At 43.6% G+C, this 21761-nt stretch overlaps 1 protein-coding gene across 1 annotated transcript in view; it reads left to right on the top strand.

Moving 5' to 3' along the window:
• PUSL1 (pseudouridylate synthase-like 1) overlaps positions 1–21761 on the top strand; it is a 47961-nt gene that overhangs the window by 25866 nt on the left and 334 nt on the right. Inside the window, exons 5-9 of the mRNA XM_018568668.1 lie at positions 2456–2643; positions 6298–6444; positions 8209–8379; positions 16510–16564; positions 17407–17569. Of these exons, the coding sequence (XP_018424170.1) occupies positions 2456–2643; positions 6298–6444; positions 8209–8379; positions 16510–16564; positions 17407–17569 (724 nt within the window). The remainder of the gene's footprint in view (positions 1–2455; positions 2644–6297; positions 6445–8208; positions 8380–16509; positions 16565–17406; positions 17570–21761) is intronic.

Below are 21761 nucleotides of genomic sequence, written 5' to 3'. Positions count from 1 at the left end.
TGGATGCGGGCGGGCGGATCTGGCAGCGGCGAGCGTGAGGTGGGGAGGAGGTGTGGCGCGCAGCTGTGTGGAGCCGTGAACAGGGCCAACCAATCGGAAGCCGATTAATCGATGATTGAAAAAGTTGACAACTTTTTAAATAATCGATTTATGTCGATTTAGTTGTTGCAGCCCTAATCTATATAATTCGAAAGCACAAGAAGGGCTACACTCAATGTGCGTAACAAAAAGAGAAAAAAAATTGGGACAAGTAATGGGGGTGAGGGGGTTGGGGGAATGTTAGCTGGGAAACACAAAAAAAGAAGGAAGTCTGGCAACCACGAAGGTAAGTAAAAGCTACAGTGAAAAAGAAGACCAGAGGGGGTAGTACAAGAGAAAGAGCATTGGTAGGGGATGCAAAGGGGTAAGAGGAGTGTCAGAAGGAGAAACATGTTGCGCAGAGAACGACCCAGGCCCAAAGCCCCACAGGCTATTTTACAAAAACAAAGGGAAAGCAAGGTGTGATCCAAATTTAAATGTCGGGGGTATTCCAACCAGGAGGGGTCACATTTTCAGAAATTTAGAATGGGGGTCAGTTAAGACGGCCGAAAGCTTCTCCTTTATCATAATACCTATGACCAATTATTTCATTTTGATTTGCACACACACTGTGGGAAGTTGTCTTTGACCCGCCATTCTAAGGCATCGTTTGTGGGTCTGCAGCCGCAAAGCATCTTGGGGCGGGCGCATGCGCACTTAGGATTTTCGGCCGCGAGACGGGGAGAGACACAAGGTGAGTATATGGACGCGTGCACCCACATGCAGACACCGTGGGACAGGAAGTACCAGCAAGGACAAAGGAGTCAGCGCTGGATTGGAGACCCGCAGCAGCGCTGGAGAGAAGACTGAAAACTACAGGAAAGAAGAAGAAGAAGATCGGATTAATAGACATCATTTAAGGTAAGTGCTTTAAAGGCGAACTATGAGGTGAGTGCTTTTCACTCACCTCATAGTTCTAGCCGACCTGTGACAATGAGACTGTCACAGGTCGGCTCAGTAGATCGGGAAGTGAGCGGCTGGATTCCCCTCTCCCCGCTCCGATCCACCAGCGCTGATTGGCGGAACGGACGGGGAGGGGGGGTACAACTGGCTCTGCCTCTAGATAGCCAGAGCCAGCTGTCACTCACGCAGCTGGGCGGATCTCGACATCGATGTCGGCATCCGCTCCGGCGCCTCAGTATACCGTGAGCTGTAGCTCGCGGTATACTGAGCTTAGGGTGATGGGAGGACGCTAGTTTGTGTCCTCCCGTTACCCTAAGGAGAACTATGGGAAAAAGCCCTAACCCCATTGTTCTCCTTTAATTAACATTGGGGGGAGGAAAAAAACTTTTTGCCTTTTAATGTCACTTTAATGAGATTTCATGTAGTGTCTGGGTTTGGTTCTTGTTTAGACTGTCATACAGGGGCCTTTTTTACTTTAAAGAAACACAAAAGCAAAACATGCATAGTATTTTTGGTTTATGTCTACCCAAAGTTCAAGTTCTTGGGTCAAGTTGGGAATGTGTCTGTGAAGGTTCTGAATTGAGTCATTCTGAATGGAGAAAGCTGGTCAGATGTCCAGTGAAAAGTCTTCAAGGAAAAATACAGCAAGTCCAGTTGCCTTGACTTATTTTTTATAGATAAGTAGCGAATGATTAAAACACACTGTACATTTATTTTTTTGGTCTTTGACCTTCTGGAAAGATTTCCCTTTTCATTCAGTTTATTTTTTGCTATTTGACCTTGAGAATCAACAGAAAGTGAGAGCAAATCTCTACAAGGTCAAAGGGAATTTTCCTCTTAGACAGTTATCCCCATTGGAAGATTTACCCTTGCCTCTTGATTCTGATGACTGTAACAATCTGGATTTCCAATCACTCTGTCCCACTGACAGTGGTCACAAAGATAAATGGAGAGGTTGACTTTAGCCAGCAGGGTCCAGTTTGGGCTACACATGCACTTTAATACTAATAAAGGAACTATAGTACAAAAGAAGATAGCAGCAAACTGCTTGGAGCTTGCCATACACAGATGGAATTTTGTCCAATTCCTGCTGGATTGGCTTAAATTCGGTCGATAGGTGGCCTTGCTGGCACTACCTGGGTCTACAAAAGTCGGTTTTTCAGTTGACTTGTTGAGGGAGCCAGGTGAAAAAAATTGGCTATCGAACAGTGACTGACTGCAGCCAATTGGCTACAGTCACTGTCCAGGTATTCTAATAGCTGGCTGTCAGAATACAATAGCCCACAGGTGAGTTTAGTGTGGATGGGGGAATGTGGCGGTTTTTGGGGGAAATTGAGCCCGTGGGGTTGAACTTGAAAAATTGTTATTTGTATATACAGCTTTAGCCCAGTTTACAATAAGTTATGCAGGTACTTGTGTGTGTAGAGGATACATTGGCTTGATGTTCTTCAATGTATGCTATTGTTGTTCATAGATGGCGTTACAGAAACTCCAGCCTTTTGGTACCCCCGAAATCTACATCTCCAGCCGTACAGACTCAGGAGTCCATGCACTCTGCAATTCTGCTCATGTGGACATCGAGAGACGTCCAGGAAATCAACCATTCTCAGAGGCCATTCTGGTGAAGGCTTTAAACTACCATCTAAAGCCAGAGTATATAAAGTGAGTAAGTCCATGCAGGCTAGTTCCAATTCTGCAGACTAAAGCTGGTTTGTGCCAGTCGATCACCTATTACCACTGCATTGGTGGACTTCCATGTAATTAGCAGTGTCTTGCAGCACAGTATTGGAGGGTTGGGTGTTGTGGTGTCTTCTGAAACATGGAGCTGTTAGAACTGTGTCCACATTAAACAGAGTTGGAAATTCCTCTTATTATATTTAAGACAGAACTCCCCCCAATTTTTGTTTGGGATGGAGTGTGCACGGTCTATGTTCTTCAGGTCTTTTAAGTCTTTCAGTGATCCCCAGCAGGGACGACTTATCAGCCTGCTCCCAACATGGCTTGGAATGCTGTTTAGTTTTTCAGCAAGCAAGATGCCAGTCTTGGTAACACCTCTATGGTCGGGTGTGGTTTTGCCAGGATCCGCTATAAGAGCAAACATCTCACAATGGGTGTTACCGGGTAAGTATGTGCAGTTAGTATCTCCAGCTTGTAAAACGCTGATCGTATAGCAGTATGAGTTTGCTCACCGTGTGTCTGAAGTTCTTTGATGGCCTGGGCCTGTGCGTCCAATCGGCTCTCCACCTCTTCCACTCGCCGCATGACATGGGACACTTCGGCCTTCACAGCTGAGATCTCAGACTTGAGGGAGCGCTCTAGGCGGGAAAACATCTCCGTCAGGTCCGATTTGCTGGGGAGGGTTTTAGCCAGCGTGGCTACAGACATCCCGGAGCCCCGGTCGGAATCTGTAGATGCCGCAGATAGAGCGGAGGAGTGGGATCCGTCCGATGGGTGTGAGGTGGAGGGTGGCATCTCCGGGATGGCCCCAGGGCCTTCAGGCGCACGCCTCGCCCCGGCGGCCGGGCAGAAGGCTTCCGGCGTCCAAAGGCGCGTGATGGTGCCGGTTTTCTGGGTCGCAGCGGACCGGCGGTACTTCTGTTTCCTCCCCATGCTTTAGGGATGAGATGGCTGATCGAGGCGTACTTCGAGAAGATGGGTAACTGCAAGATTGCTCGGGGTGAGAGACGGAGCTCCGGCTAGGCACGTCTACTCGCCGCCATGCGCAAACCACGCCCCCGTCACTTATTGTTTTAAGGTGACTGTCCTGGTCTCCCAATTGTGCTCCTGCATTGTCAACCTATCACATAGGCTTCCAATGGAGACTGCAAGTGGCCATTTCAACGCACATTATGCAGGCATGGTACACTGCTGTTCAGTGGGGTTCACAAGGTAGGTGCGGGGACTGTGGGCCCGTACTGGGTGACACCATCAGAGGGGGGTGATACCAAAATGACTGACACCCCCTCTGAATAGTTGGAAACTCGGAGAGCCCGACAGTTGCACGAGAAAGGAGGGGACCCCGCGGCATACCTTATTCTGCCGGGTGAATGTTCCCTCCTTTTTTTGCCAGCGTCCTTTACCAAGATGGCCACCGGCAGGTAGGCGCGCAACATCATTACGCATTATGACGTCCCAGTGGGGTGACACCACCGCTCAGGATGCCCCTGCTGCTGTCGCAATGAGAGAGCCCACACTACGAAATGTCATGGAGCCATCGCTGATGTGCATGTAGACAGGAAGCAACTGTAAAGGACTGCATGAGATCAGGAGCACTGAGGCACAACAAAGGATGAAACCTACTTTAATCTTGTGACCCAAGAAGCTGATCTGAACGGTGGAGTAGCAGCTGCCCCAGACACTTCAAGGGTACAGAAGGGATCTCCCCCCATGGCCAATAATAGCTGCAAATACCCAGCAGAGGATCTAGACCAGGGGTAGGCGACCTCGGCACTCCATCTGTGGTGAAACTACAAAACCCATGAGGCATTGCAAGACTGGCGGTCACAGGCATGACTCCTAGAGGTAGAGGCATGATGGATTTATAGTTTCAGAACAGCTGGAGTGCCGAAATTGCCTACCATTCATCTAGTCCTTCCAAAATACTATCTAACCTTTCTAGTTAAAAAAGCAAAACAAACACCTGTATCTCTCCGTAGAGTCCCAACACAATCTGTGAGATGCCAGTACACATGAACTAGTTCAGAAATGATCCCGGCCTGTAATCCAGTAAGTACGTGAGATAATTGAGGAACTGAAAGTCAAGTGTTTCAGATTACACGTTTTCTCCCTTTTAATTATACGGCCAGAAGCGTGTTCTGAGGTCAGTAAAGCGCACTGCTCTAAAATCTATTGCAGATGCCTGCGGCAGTGGAGACAATCCAGTAAAGAGATAAGTGGGCAACGCACTGCATGTTTATTGTTGCTAACAGATGAGATGGAGCGGCAATGATTCCTGGCTCGTGAACACAGAAATCTGTACATTCCTGTCCACATTTCATCCCTCGCACACAAAGGCCGGTTCCCATAGTAACTAATTAGCACTACAGTACTGGGCGTTCAGCTCTTACCTTAAAGGGGAGTGAGAACAGGCCCGCCACATGTACCTTTTGGACCCCCATTTTTGGGCAGTCTAGATCAGTGGTTCTCAACCTGTGTAATCTCAGGACCCACATTTGTCCTTGACCATTAAGTCGCACTGCAATGGATGCATGGCACTAGGGTACTGCACGTACTGGTGTGGGCATAGGAATTGTTGGCGGGAGGTGCCTTTGGGGTACCATTCAAATGAATGGCAACGCAACACACCTCCCACACCACTGTACCACTGTACTGGTGTGAACGGGCCCTCAAAAACACTGACATACATACACAGACACAATCTCACATACACAGACACAATCTCACACACTCAGACATTCACACATACACACTCCACACACACTTTTTTTTTTTTTAAAGGTCCACCAGGTCTCCCTACCTTTAGGAGAACTGGTGTGGATCCTCAGCCTGGGGTCCAGTGTGGGCTGCTGTGCTGTAACAGAGCTCCATCCATGTGTGCATTGCTTGTACATCTCCCTTGTGCCGGGAGCCAGAATGTGATGTCACTCCGGTCCAGGCACCTCTACAGGACACATGAGGAATCTGTAATCAATGCACGTATGGATGGAGCTCCCTCGCGGCCATAGCCCCAGCCTACCACATCTAAAGCTGACACTGGGTGCTGGGCAGCATATTTTGAATGGCTGGTTGGCGTGAGAACTGACAGTGCTGCACTAGGGGGAGGCAGAGCAGCCTCTCGCCTAGAAAAGTGGAAGGCATGCGGTAACCCTCTGAACACAGGGTTGTGACCCACTTTTGGGTCACGACCCACCAGTTCAGAACCAATGGTCTAGATGACTTCAAGCTGCATGTAACTATATATCGATTCTGTCATACAGCAAGTCCTGGATGTGCGGTTAGGAGACCCTCCTAAATAATGGTCACCTAGCTTGAGGGCCCATTCACAATAGAAGCATTGGGGCTTTCCATCTCATCTTTTCTGGATAAAGCTGCATGGTCTAGGTTTTCTTGTTACATTCTATGTAATTAAAGAAAAATGAATCCAGCAGGTTGGTGGAGCTGGGTGTTGTCTTTGTTGTAGCGCTCATGTGATATTGGAAATCTGTAGGAGATTCGACACATTGCATCCGCCAACAGTAAAGTGTCATTTGTGGCTTGAGTGACTCTCTTTACCTGGACATATCAGTCTGTTGTGTGTATCTATAATTATTATAATTTTTTTTAAAGTAACCTATTTTGTATGTTTCCCGCCCTCAGAGTCCTGAAGGCGATCCGTGTAAACAATGACTTTCATGCACGGCATGATGTTCTGTCCCGCACGTATGTGTATCGCCTAGTGACCGGATACAGATATTCAGATTTACCAGTGTTCGAGCGGAACTTGTGTTGGGCTGCAACTGAGAAGTAAGACCAGGAATAGATTGTCTGTCTGTCTGTCTGTCTGTCTGTCTGTCTTGTTCTGAAAGGCAAAGAACATGCTGTAGTACCAACGCTTACCAACAGGAAATGCTTTTCTTTATGTCTGTGGAATACTGAAATCGGATTGCTTGCGGTTGGTTACCCACTTGAGTCCCGGGTGGTGTTTTAGAACAGCACAGGGACAGCGGCTGTTTGTTCCAGTGCCATTTTAAAACAGCACTTGGACTCAGTGGCTACTGAGGGTCCCAGCGGCTTCTGAAGCTGAACCCACCAGCTACCATTGACAGCCGTGTCCAGCACTAAGCACAGGAGCTAAAACAATCCGCTCCTTGGCTTCCGATCTTCCTACACAGGGCTCCATAGGAGCACTTGTGACAGGTTGTTAAAAACACAATGCTTCCGCTTGGTGTTTACATTGATAGAGATGTGACATTATGAGTGATGTCACTATCCTTCCTCTGGGTACAGAGGATGGGATAGAGCTGTTGCAGCTCTGTCTAGTATCTCCCTGCAGCAATAGATCACTGATATACTAAGCTATTGCTGGCTCTTAGCCCTAATACCATTTTGAAAAACCGGGTCCCCTTTCTGTGAAAAATCTTTATGGGCTTATTCAGCAAAGCAGCACAAGGAGCAAAGCAGTACATGTGCCCCATGTAATGTAATTGGTAATAATCGATGGGAAGATGTTTTGATGTTCATAGGGCACCTTCAACAATTTCCACAAGACTGTTTCCAGAAGATTTTTTGCCAGCCCTGTTTTTTGGGGTTTTTTTAAAGAGAATTTCCAGGACTTTCAAAAGTTAACCCTTGCAGTGGGGCCACCTCTGCACTGCAAGGGTTAACTGCACATTTTGGTCTAGGGCTGTAAATAAAAAAAAAATATATCCTCGATCCTGCCTGACTGCTAGGCCGGTCCCTTCAGCCCCTTCTTCCTTAGGCTCGGGCATTCTAAGCTCGGCTAATGTCATCAGGTCTATGTAAGGTCCATTCCTTGCATTAGACATGAGGACACCAAGGGACATTCCGGAGCAGAGGGACAGAAAGGTGAGCGGTCACTGCCGCAGGATCGAGAAACGGCTGAGTGTAACATCTTTATTCTGATCCGTAGACCAACGTGAGCAGTTAACCCCCTGCACTGTGTGGGTAGCTTGGAGATCTGCTTTAATGTATAGGCAAAAATCTTTAAAGGTCCTTTAAACCCTAGGCTCAAGGTCATTGATTTAACCACTGACCTCGAGTCTGCCAGACTCATAGGAGAATACTGTAGAGAATGACATTCCGGACCCTTCCACTGCTCAGGGAAGGATAGGAGAAAAAGAACCCATGAGTTCATGTGACTGGATCTTAGCTGGCCTTTATTTGATGCAGAACTATGGCAAAGGGGGGCTTGGTGTTGGTCTGGTCCACAGGAACAGTTACCATAAAGTCATAGGCTCAACTCTCCCAAATCATAGAATGTACTCTAGTCCTCACTTGCACCAAAGGCAGTGTATATTAAATAGAAACTGCTAACAGGTAAAGGAGATTTTTGACAGAAAAACATATAAAGTCTCTTCTGCCAAAAACAACTTGCTTATATTTTTTTTTTTTAGTCCAGTTCCTGTTTTAAAGGGCTATTTGTGGTATCTGTGACATTTTGGTTGGATTTCCAGTATGGTACATGATTGGTTTTGTAAATAGTAATGAGCAGAGATTTTCTTTTGGGTTCATGTGGTTTGTTAGTGTTCTGCTTTCTTTCCATAGTAGCCTTGATGTGGCGAAGATTCAGGAAGCTGCACAGATTATGGTTGGAACTCATGATTTCAGTGCCTTTAGATCATTAAACTCAGAGACACCTTTTAAGTCTCCTATCAAGACATTAGAGCAGGCAGATTTTACTGCTTCTTCCAGTCTCCTTCCAATTCACAGCCATAGCAGGTAAGGCAATTTGCTGGTACTGAGGCCCAATCTGTGGCTTATATAACTGTATTGTGCAAAGTACAGTATCCCACAATAATAGGTGGGGACTATTATTTGGGTATAGATGCCTTTAACCTAAATTCAAGATATAATGGACACATGTAAATGCAGATCCATATACAATAATACATCCTTAAACATTTTTTTTTAATGCAAGCAGTGCAAGTACCTGAATTTGACTTAGACTGTAGGGGAGAAGCAGCAGAAGGAGCTAGTCAGTTATTCTGCAGTGCAAGGAGCATGCTGATAGGAGGAAAGAGTAGAGTGACAGATGAGATAATCATGCTGTTTCTCCTGACCAGTCAGAGGTTTTGGAGGGAAAAGACATGAGTGTTACTGAAGTGCAGTGATCCGGTCCCCTCCTCTGCCAGACAGGGTTATGCTGTGTGGCAGAGCTAGGTAAATCTCAACTAAATGGACAGAAATACAAATCCTTTGGCATGTAAAACAGCTTTTATACATATATATTAGGGATGCACCGTTAACGATACCAGTATCAGTATTGGTGCCTATACCAAGTATTTGGCATTTAGTGCTCCGATACTTACCTCCGATACCAGAATTTCCGGTCAGAGGGAGATCTCCCTCTCACCGGCAGTGCCGAGGGAGCATGGCGCCAGCTTCCTTTCCAATCAGGAAGCCAGGCGGTGGGTTATGACCTGCCTCCCGGCTTCCTGATTGGCTAGAAAGCTGGCTTCACTTGTTGCTAGGCAGCCTAGCTTCCTAACCAATCAGGAAGCTGGGTGGCACGTAATGACCTGCCTCCCATGTTCCTGTATAGGTTAGGAACAAGTGAAGCCGGTGTTCTTTCTCTAGATGGAGCACCGGCTTCACAGGCAATCTGTATTCGTACTCTATCCCTATGTATATTTATATTTATTTGTAATTTGTGCATTTAGCTGTTTCCTGCAGTTTACTTTTAAAGTGCAACTAAACTCAAAAAGCAAATATTTGCTATGTTAGAGGAAACCTCTACAAATGGTAATTGAAAGTGCACTTCCTGGAATGGGAGCGTGTCTAGGCACTCCTGTGTCTTCATCTTCATAGCTGTATATCTACAGTGTGCGATCTTGAGCACTGCTGTGATCGCTAGTCTTAGCAGACATGGAGTGAGATTTGGTGAAATTACTATTGTGCTGCTCACTGTTCTTTTTGCTGGCTGACAAGAGGAAGCAAGCCCGGCCTCTACCAAGATGGCCACTACAACAGAGACACCATGCAGAACCAAGCATGGTAAGTCAGTAATGGAGAAAGATCAGCTGCAAGGAGATCACAGGCTCTTTACTACTAATTTGTCTTCTGCCTGTCTTTTTTGGGCACAATTTCCAGAGTTCAGTTCCTCTTTAAAAGCAAAGGGCAGACATAACAGTTTTCATATTTCTCTCAGCACAGGTTAATCTATATGAATGAATGACACTGAAGCATTATCAATAAGAGAACAAACCCTTTATTTCACTGGGAGTCAGTGGAATCAGGAAGTGTTTTCTGTGTCACATCATTCTGGTAACATTTGTCTCCTTATGGAGTAACCACAAGAGGATTTATGCTGTGCCTTTTCAATAAGGTTAACCATAGGAAGTTAAAGTCACAATGGCTGTAGGAAAAGCAGAGACATGATCAGTAGGGAAGATCCAACAGGAGGTCCAAAAACCTGCCTACTTCACCCAAAACAAATCTGTTTTGGTTTTAGTTGCTCTTTTATAAAGGGTCATGATGAGAGTGGTGGTCAGACAGAAATCTAAAACTTAGGTCAGTTATAGTGACTTATGTATTCAAAGTGTATCTATAGGCTAAACCTTTTTTGTTTTGGATGGAGTGGGGAACAATGGACGCCAAGAAAGAACCTGCAAGGAAATCCGAAATTTTAGAATTGTCACCGGAACAAGAGGTAAGGGAAACCTTCCAATGAGGACACCTGTTTTGCAGACAACTGCATGAGAGGGGAATTCCTCTCCCTATGGGAGGTTTCTTTTAACCTCCTGTTGCATCCCTGGGGCAGGAAGTGAAGGGAAAGGTCCCCAGTGATACACAGACAACTACACAGGAACCTGGCACAGTTTTTAAACCATCCATACTCTATCCAAAACATAAAAATTAGTTTTGGCTATAGAAACACTTTAATATATTTAGTGGAAATTTCTCCGTATGCACAAGAATGACTTGCAGACTTTTTTTTTCCCTGCAGGGGTTGATGTATCTTAGACCTCATATAGTCACATGCTGTCAAACTATAGTTCACCTTCAGCATGGCTGACAGAGAGCTATTGCCATTCCTAAGTCTAGTCCATTCTTTGATCACAATAAAATACCCCTTTAAGATTGCTTCCATGCTTAAGCAGTCTTGTCATTCCTTAGTAGATGAGAGTTGGCTGAAGTTTGCCGTTTCCTCTTTCTTGGGTCTTGTCATAAGGATGCTCAAAGCAGTTAATCCTACAATGGTGAGTCAACTTGTTGTATTCATGTTATTGGACCATGTCTGAAGAAACTTAAAACTGATACACCCTCTATAGCATCTCCTTCTTCCTGACCAACACCTACACATGGAATTAACTTTTATTATAACATTATTCTAAAGACTTTCACAGCAATGGTTTTATTAATTATGGTGGCTGCAGCCAAAATTGCTCCTCAGTCTTTTCCGTAACTGTAAATGTTCCACAGTGTTGGGCAAGGTGGAAGCTAGATGGCTGCTCTCTGTCTGATGCCACCATCACCACCATATTAAAATGCTAATGAGAAATTTGCTGTTTAAGTTATTTCCACTTTTTTAAGCTGGCCATACATCTATAGATTATCTGCAAATTTTCTGTGGTCAGAAGGAAAAAGTGCAACAGATTCCTCCATCTACGCTAACCTTTGTGGATGGAGGAATCTCCCACTAGGCCAAGCTTCAGTATCTTGCTAGTTGGCCCCGCTGGCTCTCAAAATGCCTGAACAATGCCTGCATCCAATCAGATCGATCAGGTATGTTGACAGCCAGCGGGGTCGACTAGCAAGATACTGAAGCTTGGCCCAGTGGGGAGATTCCATCATTCTATAGGTGTATGGCCAGCTTTAGACTTGGGCACTCGAGATGTCCCAAACGATGATCAGGTGAGCTTGTTCTGGGAAGCTTGCTTGAGTTCTATCTAAAGCCAAATCTTTTTTGTTAACTATTGATAGAGTAGGGTAGGTTTAAAGCTGCTTTCATTTTTTTTACATCTGTGTCCCATTAGGGAAATTTATTTTCCCTAATGGCAAATCCAAAATCTGGAGTTGCCACTACAAGAAAATAAATCTTCCAAGGGGGACACTTTTATTCCCAGGTGCCCTTAGTGATCGGGGCAATTATAGAGAGTGGCTCTCACTAATGGCACATAGAGATAAATAAAAACTTTGAAAGAAAGCGTCTCATCCAGCACCATACCCTTACAGCCATATGGTGGGGGGTGCTCGGCTTACGGCGATGCCATGTGTTATTGTGGTAAATCACCAGCACACCAGGAGTAACTTCAATGTGTCATCAAATCAAATGGTCCAAACACTAAAAAAAATAGTGCAAGAAAAACATATTCCACTAATATTTTGTGAACAGAAAGGACTCTTCTCTAGGTGACACCCCTTGACAGTCTGCAATTATGTAGAGATGTCACCAGCACACCAAATTCCTCTTAGGATAGCAAAACGTTCATGTATTGAAATTCCTTGTCATATAAACAAGCGCTTTTGGGGCCACACTGGGTCCCTTCATCAGGCTTAGCATGGACAATGCTCTCAATGGTGTGCTGGTGACATCTCTACATAATTGCTGATATTTACGGTGCCATCCGCAGTCACTGCGAGCACCCCCCACCACTAGGGACTTTTGGTAAGGAGTGCGACAAGGAAAAGTATTTACCCCTTGACAGTCTGTCACCTTGAGAAAGAGCTCCTTTGGGCCCCTGAAACATTGGTGAAACATTTTTATTTTCTTTTTGTTTTCTTGCACTATTTTTTGGTCTCTTGTATTTGGACTATTTGGATTGGTAAACCATTGAGGTTACTCCCGGTGTGTTGGCTATTTCTTACCAAACAATAAAAACCTGAGATGGATTTTAACCCCTCACCACTCTATCCACATTTAAAAAAAAGTTTTGGTTTTAATTATTCATAAAACATCATATTCTGTGGGCATTGTTCATAGATGTAACTGGTGGTGTGTCTATGTGAGCCCTAGATGCAGCACGGGTCAGAATTTCTGTTCATATTGGACGGCGACACTGTTCTTTAGCTAGGAACAAGTTAAAATGAATTTCTAGGGTGGGAATCTTTTTTTCCCATGAATGAAGTGGAACATCTGCAGAAAATAATAACTTTCCCCCGGATTCTTTGTGCAAGCATCACCCTACAGCCGGCTCCACCCGTCATTGTAAAAACACAAATTTTTCTAGGCTCTAATATTGGTCGGTCCAAAGTGTTGGATGTAGAGCCAAAACCAAAACGTTCTGTAACTCCATCTGCGGCTCAGCATATACATTCCCAGCTCACTGAGCTTGTCTTACAATGCATTGCTCTGTTATCAGCCACGTTCAGACCACTTTACAACTTGTCATGATTTAACATGCCATAAACAGGCCGCCAGACGTCTACACCAAAATCCTCCATAGGAATGTTTATGCAACTTGGTGTTTTTGTAAATTAAAGTAAGCCTTGTGATCTAATCACACGCCAGGGAATATCTGACAATGCAAAGTATTTGCTGAACTTTAGATCAATCTGTCAAATGAACTGGTTCCAGTCTGCATAAAGAGGATTGAAAGAAGCCATTGGACTCACTGAATATAACTACTTATCACTTTGACGTAGTAATAAAGTCAAAAGACTCGGACCTCACCTTTCTTCCCCCACATCCAATTAATCCTGCCGCCTTCACCTTCGCAGCATCTCCAAAACATGCCCTTCCTCACCAATGAAATCTCACAACTACTCATACACTCCCTTGTTATCTCTCATTTTGGCTATTGCAACTCCCTCCTCATTGGCCGACCTCTACACAGGCTATCCCCCCTTCAGTCTATCATGATTGCTGCTGCTGGGCTCATTCACCTAACCAACCGCTCAGTGTCTGCAATCCCCCCTCTGTCAATCCCTGCACTGGCTTGCATCCCCCACCCCCCTTTGCCGATCCCTGCACTGGCTTCCAATAGCCCAAAGGATAAAATTCAAAATATTAACAATTACTGACAAAGCCATCCACAACTCTGCCCCCGGATATATCTCAAACCTCGTCTCAAAGTATCTCCCTAATTGTCCCCTCCGCTCTTCAAAAGACCTCCTGCTTTCCAGCTCCCTTGTCAACTCCTCCCATGCTCGCCTCCAGGACTTCACTAGAGTCTCTCCCATCCTCTGGAACTTTTTACCCCAACCTGTCCGTCTGTCTCCCCCTCTGACTGCCTTTAGGCATTCCATAAAGACTCATCTCTTCAGGGAAGCCTATCCCACCTCAACCTAACCACTGAACTATCACTTTCTCAAACAATTCATCCCCACACAGCTACCTCCTCATCTGTCACTTCCCCCTCCTTGTTAGATGGTAAGCCCTCGTGGGCAGGGCCCTCCTTACCACCTTGTCTTGAATTGTATTGTAATGTCTTCCTTATATTGTAAAGCGCTGCGCAAACTGTTGGTGCAATATAAATCCTGTATAATAATAATGATAATAACAAAAAGGTTTTTAAGCTATTTTCAATGCTGATTAAATCACTTACAATGAATACTGCTCCTTGATGTTTAAAAGTTTTAGTTTCTTGAAGAATCAGCTCGTTCCCTGAGCACTGGCCCAGATATTCTGTTTTCGGGTGGCTCCTTTCCCTTTGCAGGGTCCTATGGAGCCACCCTCGTGTGTGTGCACTAGTAAGTTGTGCGTGTCTCCACTAACACAGGCACAGCAAGTTTAAGACACTTCCCTTCCCTCTGCTCCTCCCTTCTTTTCCCTCCAATCTCCCAGCTAGTAGATGGACAGCTGCTGGAGACTGCTCTGTCCATGGTGATCTTGTACTGGACAGTAAGTTCAGGGAAGAAGAGCAGAGAGAGTTGGCGTTGTTTGGCCAATAATGTAAAAAAATACTTTAATGGACAATGTAAATTTGCTTGATCTGGATTCATCATTGAAAAAAGTTCGAGAGCTGATTACTATTTCAACTTAGGGCGCCTCTAATATGAAGCCCAACACTGAACACGTTCGCAAGCTTGTTTTTTTTTTCTTTCTGGTTCTGATGGATTCAGCTATCACACACACGCACTGCAACAAAAACAAATCAGGTATTCCACATGTATATGATGGCTTTATGACAACACCAATAATACAACGTACATAGAGTGTCACCAAGACTGTAAATGAGGGGAATACAGGAATGGACGGAAAATCATCCAATGGGGACACTGGTTCTTGTTATAACTAAGATGGGAGTTTACCTCACTTTGGAGAGGTTTCCTCTTTCTTAATGTTGTGTCTGTGGGACAGAAAGTGAAATGAAATCTCTTGAATGGGAGAGAAACAAGTTGACCTGATTTCACCATTCTCTACTCTTATCCAAAATGAGAAAAAAAGTTTTATGCTTTAGACATCCTTTAAAGTTACTGCAGTGCACTCTGTACCACGGGTTTTCAAAAATGTACAGCTTTCTTCTTTCTACTTCACTTGCTTCAGAACTCAAGTGAAGCCGTGTTCATTTTATGGAAAAAACTAAATGTTGGGAAGATGAGGAAACTGTTCACTTGACTTTGACAGGTTATGTTAAACCAGCTCCAGAGTGTTCCCTGTGGCATTATGCAGATATACATACTGGGGGGTTCAGCTGCTTAGGTTAGATGTGACCTTCTAGTCTTCTGCTCTGTCTATAGTGGGATGGGACAAGGTAAGCCCATTTTTAATGTATTCATAGCTGTATGTGGTGGTTTTGGTTTTCACATAGATTAGTGTAGGAACCACACTTTGCAGAAGAGTCTTAGCATTTCGAGGAATTAAACTCTGGAAGCTGTACCCGAAAAAGACACGGGGGGGATAAAAAAAAACTAGTCACCAGTATTCCCTGTGATCCCCTTGCAGCAGACCTTTCCCCATTACGTACCATCTCTTGTTTTACACTGCGTATCTGTATGGAGGCAGCCATCTTGGTAGAGGTAGGGTTTTGCTTTCTCATGTCAAGGCTTCCAGAAAGGAGAACAGTGAGCAGCACAGTAGAGAGATCACCAAATCCTACTTTAAGAGGTGCCTTAGATCTCTCCCTGCAGATATACAAATATGAGGCTTTAGGGCCTGTTCACTGCACTTACTTTTAGAACATTTCTATATTTCATTAGGCATTTCACACAACAGATAAATCTTTCCGGGTACTGCTTAGGCACAATAATTATACAGCACGGTGGCATAGTGGTTAGCGCTTCTGCCTTACAGCACTGGGGGTCCCCGGTTCGAATCCTGGCCACTAACTGGAAGGAGTTTGCATGTTCTCCCTGTGCTTGCGTGGGTTTCCTCCGGGTACTACGGTTTCCTCCCACAGGGACTGATGGGAATGTGCAGTATGTAAAGCGCTGTGTAAATTGTCGGCGCTATATAAATACCTGTAATAAATAAATATACAGGATTTGTATAGCGCAAACTGTTATAAGGAATATAAGGAAGACATTACAGTTACAATACAAATCAAGCCAAAATGGTAAGCAGGGTTCTGCCGTGAGAGCTTACAATCTAAAGATTTTTTTGGCTAAAATTAGGTACCTCGGCTTATATTCGGGACGGCTTATACTCGAGTATATACGGTATATCTCGATGTTCCCAATAACATAGAAAATCTTCAGGTACATTAACATGTGTTTGCAGCAAAGCCCACAAACGTTGGATCCCTTGTATAGATACATTTTCTGTTCTAGATTAAGTGCTGGATTTTTTTTTGTAACGCTGCACATTTTGGAGGGTTTGTACTGACTTAGCCCATTACATTTGCTTTACCATGAAGGGATATTTTATTTTAATTTAATAATACAGTAAGGAACCACTTGATATTTGGGTCATGTTGACCTTGGTGATCTAAAGGTTTGTCTCTGACCCAGTCCTTTTACTTTTTGCAGTGATGTCCAGTTTTGGAATGTTACCTTCAAAAGTAGATCCTTTATCTATAAACAGGTATGGAACCATGAATCCATGTTTATATCTAATTGTTTTAGCTTTTCGATAAATGTTCTTTTGGTTATTGATTATGGTTTCATTACTATATAATTGTGAGAGGGAACACCTACCATCACTGTCACCATAATAACAATGTAATAAACTCGCCCTGGGTCAGTGTAATAAAAGGAAATGACTATTAAATGTCATGTTGTCTGATCAAGTAACCTGTGGGGAGATCACAAATCTTTCATTCTAGAAGGGGTTGCTAGATCCCGAGACTGGGTGAAAAGAGTTCCAAATCCTTTGGCAGACAAGTTCACATATACATTTTTTCAATTGAGTATTTAGCTGTTTGCCTGGAGTCCAGCTTTAAAGTATATGCGGACCGTAATAATGAACTTCTATTTGCTCCCTTTGAAATCTTTTTAATATAGCACTAAAAACATTTTATCTGTTCAGCAAGTGCAAAAATACATGTTGTTCCTGCCAGAAATCTAGTGAGTTGATAACTTCCTGAGTGTGTTATGCCTGTGCTGCACTGTTATCAGCATTATTCTTAGTTCTCTCTGAAGACTACCGAACATGTTTCCCCTGTGTTTTGAAAAAGTAGAGTAGTCCTGTCCTAAGGTGACAATGCTGCTCTTCTATAGTTGCAGTGGGGCAAGTAAACATTGCCCTACTGGCATTGTCACTAGATTAAAAAAAAAAGAAACCTAATTTAGCCAAAACCTCTATGGACTGATAAGCTGCAATACAATACATTTTTGTTCTTGGGTCTTTAAATACATGTTTCTATGTTGCAAATTTAGTTCTTGCACTTCTTTGGTAATAATCAGAAAGTTAATGTTCTCTTTCAGGTGCGAAGAATGACTAGTGCTTTAGTTGCAGTGGGACTTGGCCTTCTCACACCAGAACAAATTAGATTTCATCTGGAGACTGGTGAACAAATGGCCTTCTCAAGAAATGTAATAGCTCCACCTGATGGATTGTTTTTAAAAGAAGTCAAATACGCAGACACAAGTGAGTGATTCTGTATAAAAGCGAACTTAGAACTCCATTGCATCCTGTTGATTCTTCTGTACCCCTGCCTGCACTGGATAGATGAGTCATTACTTAGGGGAACAGATGTGGCGGGCTTGTTTCATAGTTTGACAAGCTCTGCACTGACCTTTCATTCCTAAAAATGTCACCAGCCCATAGTCACAGGGCGTGTGGGAGTTTTTCTAGAACATATGTGGATAAGATCATGAAATGGTTTGCTAAAAGTCTTACGTGTACATAGTTACATAGTTAGTCAGGTTGAAAAAAGACAAAAAGTCCATCGAGTTCAACCTATAGAGATATGGAAAAAACAAAAGAAGAAGAAAAGCCTAAACATAAAGCTATGCCCACAATTACACACTGTTGATCCAGAGGAAGGCAAAAAAAACCCTATAAAGCATGGTTCAATTTGCTCCAACAGGGGGAAAAAAATTCCTTCCTGATCCCATAAGGCAGTTGGATATTCCCTGGCTCAACAATCTCTGATGCCTAATATACCTATAAGAACTAAATATCCAGTAATATTCTGTGCATTTAGGAATGCATCCAGATTTTTTTTTAAACTATTAACTGAGCTAGCTAGAACTAGTGGGGGAGTCTGTTCCACATTTTCATAGCTCTAACTGAAGAATCCTTTCCGTATGCAAAGGTTAAACGTCTTTTCCTCCGGACGCAAAGACCCTTGTCCTTTTGCAGTGACCTTAAAGTGAATAATTTGGCACCAAGCCCACTATATGGACCATTTATATATTTATACATGGTGATCATGTCCCCCCCTTAATCGCCTCTTCTCCAGAGAGAACAAATATAGTAGGTCTGTTTTTTTTCTTGGAGCTTTACTTAAAGTTCTAAAAACCAAACCCCCTTTTTTTTTTTTTTCGTTTTGGATGGAGTAAGGGATGGTTAAAACTCCTGTCCCCTTTTTTTTTTTTTTTTGCAGTCTGTGTCCTATTGAGGTAATTTTGCTTCACTTCCTGTCTCCAGACAATAGAGGAAGTGAGAGCAAATCTTTCCAAAGTAAGGTCATCTTATTATTTTTTATTTATTACAGGTATTTATATAGTGCCAAAAAATTTACGCAGCGCTTTACATAGTGCACATTCACATCAGTCCCCGCCCTATTGGAGCTTACAATCTAAGGTCCCTATCTCACATGCTGCATACAAGGGCCAATTTAGACAGGAGCCAATTAACCTTCCAGCATGTTGTTGGAGTGTGTGAGGAAACCGGAGTAACTGGAGGAAACTCGTGCTAACTTCTTTTACACAGTTGACACTGAAACAAGTATCCCCATTGGAACACTTTCTCTCTATTCCTGTTGCAGGGATGACTAGAAACGTTACATTGTACATCACTTTTAGTCCCAGTGAGAGTGGTCACCAGGAAAAATAGGGTTAACCTCCTCAGTGGTGACACTGACAGCGTTGCATAGCTAAATAGAAAAAGGAGATATGAGTGGTACACCTGAAGTCAATGTCCAACAAATATTTACTCCATTAAAGTAGTTCAATAAAAATCGGTGTGTGCAGCCTATGCATTGCAGTGGTTCAAGAGTGCCCCATTTTTGGGGGGCTTAAGGTGTTTGCTTTAAATTAAAAGTTGGCTCTGGAAGTGGGATTGGTGCCAGATACGTAGTGTATAGATAAAAACCAGGAGATAGTTTTTGCAACCAAAAAATACACCTTAAGCCTTGATAAAGGGGGCCATCGAAAAGCGTTTGCCCCACATATGGATTTATATTGGACTATTTCAATGGAATAAAACTTTGTTACTTTTGGGGTCTTTTTGGGTGTGTCGCTTGTATTTTACTTTCCTCATTTAGTACCAATCTGAAGTGCTCTGAAATACCCTTCTGTATATGGGAGCTGCCTGCTTAGCATAAGTACAACTCCTCTCTACTATGCTATATGACCCTGTCAAATTAGACCTACTCTGGGGATCCAGCGTCACCCACTTTGCACTAAGCAATCAAAAAATTTTAACCCATCTGTACTAGGGTTGCACAGATACCAAGTTCAGTACTCGGTACAAGTACGAGTACATGTACCAATACCTTTGAGCTCCAAGACTACACTAGAGAAAAATTCAAAAATTAGGAGTCAGCTGTCATCTGTAAGGAGCACACGGAGCTCCTGGGATTTGTACATCTCTATTGTAATGTACGATTTTGTTTATATAAATATAAATAAAGGGATGCACAGATACCAGTTTTGCGAGCACTGGTACTTGCCGAGTACTTACAAGTATGTGTACTGACACATTTTTGTTTATTGTCATGTGACAGTTTTTCTAAAACAATACAGACTAATGATTTCAGCACAGTGGTGGAGCGCCAGAGCCAGGTCCCAGCTGCAACCTCTGCAACCCTGGTAGTTATCATGAAAATGCCAAGTATCTGCACTGGTACTCGAAAAGTATCTGTGCATCCCTAATCTGTACTATATTCAAAAGTAAAAAAAAAAAAATGTTGGCTTTGGATACACTTTAATGATGGTCACCAAGGCCATTGTTCTTCATGTTAGTTTTCATATTCATAGATGCACTTACTTTTTTTGCACCAGCTTTTCAGATTATACAGAACCATTCATATCAGTGGCAGTCCAATCTACTGCCACTGCCACAGTCATGCATCCACATACACTCTTCTAGAGACAGTTGGTTAGAGGCCAGTTAATCTACTAGTATGTTTTTGGGTTGTGGAAGAAAACCAGCACACTTGGGGATAACATAGGTACTCCATTCCACTAGGGTCCCTGGGGAGAACATAGGAACTCCATTCCACTAGGGTCCCTGGTGAGACATGCGGAGAACTTAGGAACTCCATTCCACTAGTGTCCCTGGGGAGAACATAGGAACTCCATTCCACTAGGGTCCCTGGGGAGAACATAGGAACTCCATTCCACTAGGGTCCCTGGTGAGACATGCGGAGAACTTAGGAACTCCATTCCACTAGTGTCCCTGGGGAGAACATAGGAACTCCATTCCACTAGGGTCCCTGGGCAGAACAGAGGAACTCCATACCACTAAGGTCCCTGGTGAGACCTGGGGAGAACATTGGAACTCCATTCCACCTGGGTCCCTGGTAAGATTTGAATGAAGGACTGCCCTGAAAGACCACAGTGCTAACCGTTTTTTTTAATCTGCCAAATTTGTGAAAGGAGAATGCACAGCAATCAGATTTCATTTTTTTTTTAGCCACAGCAGACGTCTATAAAAAGAACTGCCTGATTTGTGTGTGAATCCCGTGGCCCTTAGATTTCCAGGACCAGTTAGATAATAAACCTGAGATAATGTCCCACTGCTGGAAAAGAATGATAGTACAAAATGTAACTCTATGATGAGGCAAAGCACCAGATTCCACCTTGTGTTTGGTCCTCGAGAGTCTCCAATGCAGTTCACTAAATGAAGCCTTTTTCCAGTGACAAAAGAGGGGAAAGCTGCTTATGGTAATTTCCTATAAATTTGGCAGCATTTCAGAGAGAGCTCTCATTTTATCTTCTTGCTTATTAGTGACAGTAAGGAAGAGAACAGTGAAAGGAGCTGCCTGGAGGACACAATGCTTGCTCTGTTGTATTGTGCCTGCAGATTTCAGCTCCAAGTCCGCATTCTATGTCTCTCTCCCTTCAAGCTGTGTAACTGCACAGCTGCTGACATAATGGAACCACCACAGTAGTCATTATTATATGCCTGGGATGTTCTGTTTTTATAAATAATTCCCTAATTGCACCACTTGGGGGAGATCAAACTGGTAGAATTTTAGAAAAATATTTGTCAGATAAATATGGAATATTGCATATTAACATTGCGTATTCTCCTTCTGAGACAGCAGGCGGAGCTTTAGGCTACTCTTTACATATTTATCTATTTACTCCTCTGTAAAATAAAGGTCACTGTCTATGGAGATCAGTAGCTCAAGGTGAAATTTACACACATGATTGAATGACTCCTCCCTTATCAGATGGCTGGGTCCAAGCTCTTGGTTAGGGCCAGTCTGCTTGAAAAGTGTTTACTGCTCTACTGTCTCTTTAGATAAGCCATAGTGACCTGGGAATTCTTTGTCAGATATTTAGTGTTAATTTGTAATATAGCGGTTATATGCATATAGTAACAATAGATACAGTACAACTAAAAATATATAAACTTAAAGCGGAATGTCATGTTTATATTTTTT

The sequence above is a fragment of the Nanorana parkeri genome, unplaced genomic scaffold (genome assembly GCF_000935625.1).
Source record: "Nanorana parkeri isolate BGI_ZX_2015 unplaced genomic scaffold, ASM93562v1 scaffold1226, whole genome shotgun sequence".
NCBI classification, from domain to species: Eukaryota; Metazoa; Chordata; class Amphibia; order Anura; family Dicroglossidae; genus Nanorana; species Nanorana parkeri.
This window is presented reverse-complemented; position numbering and strand designations above follow the sequence as displayed.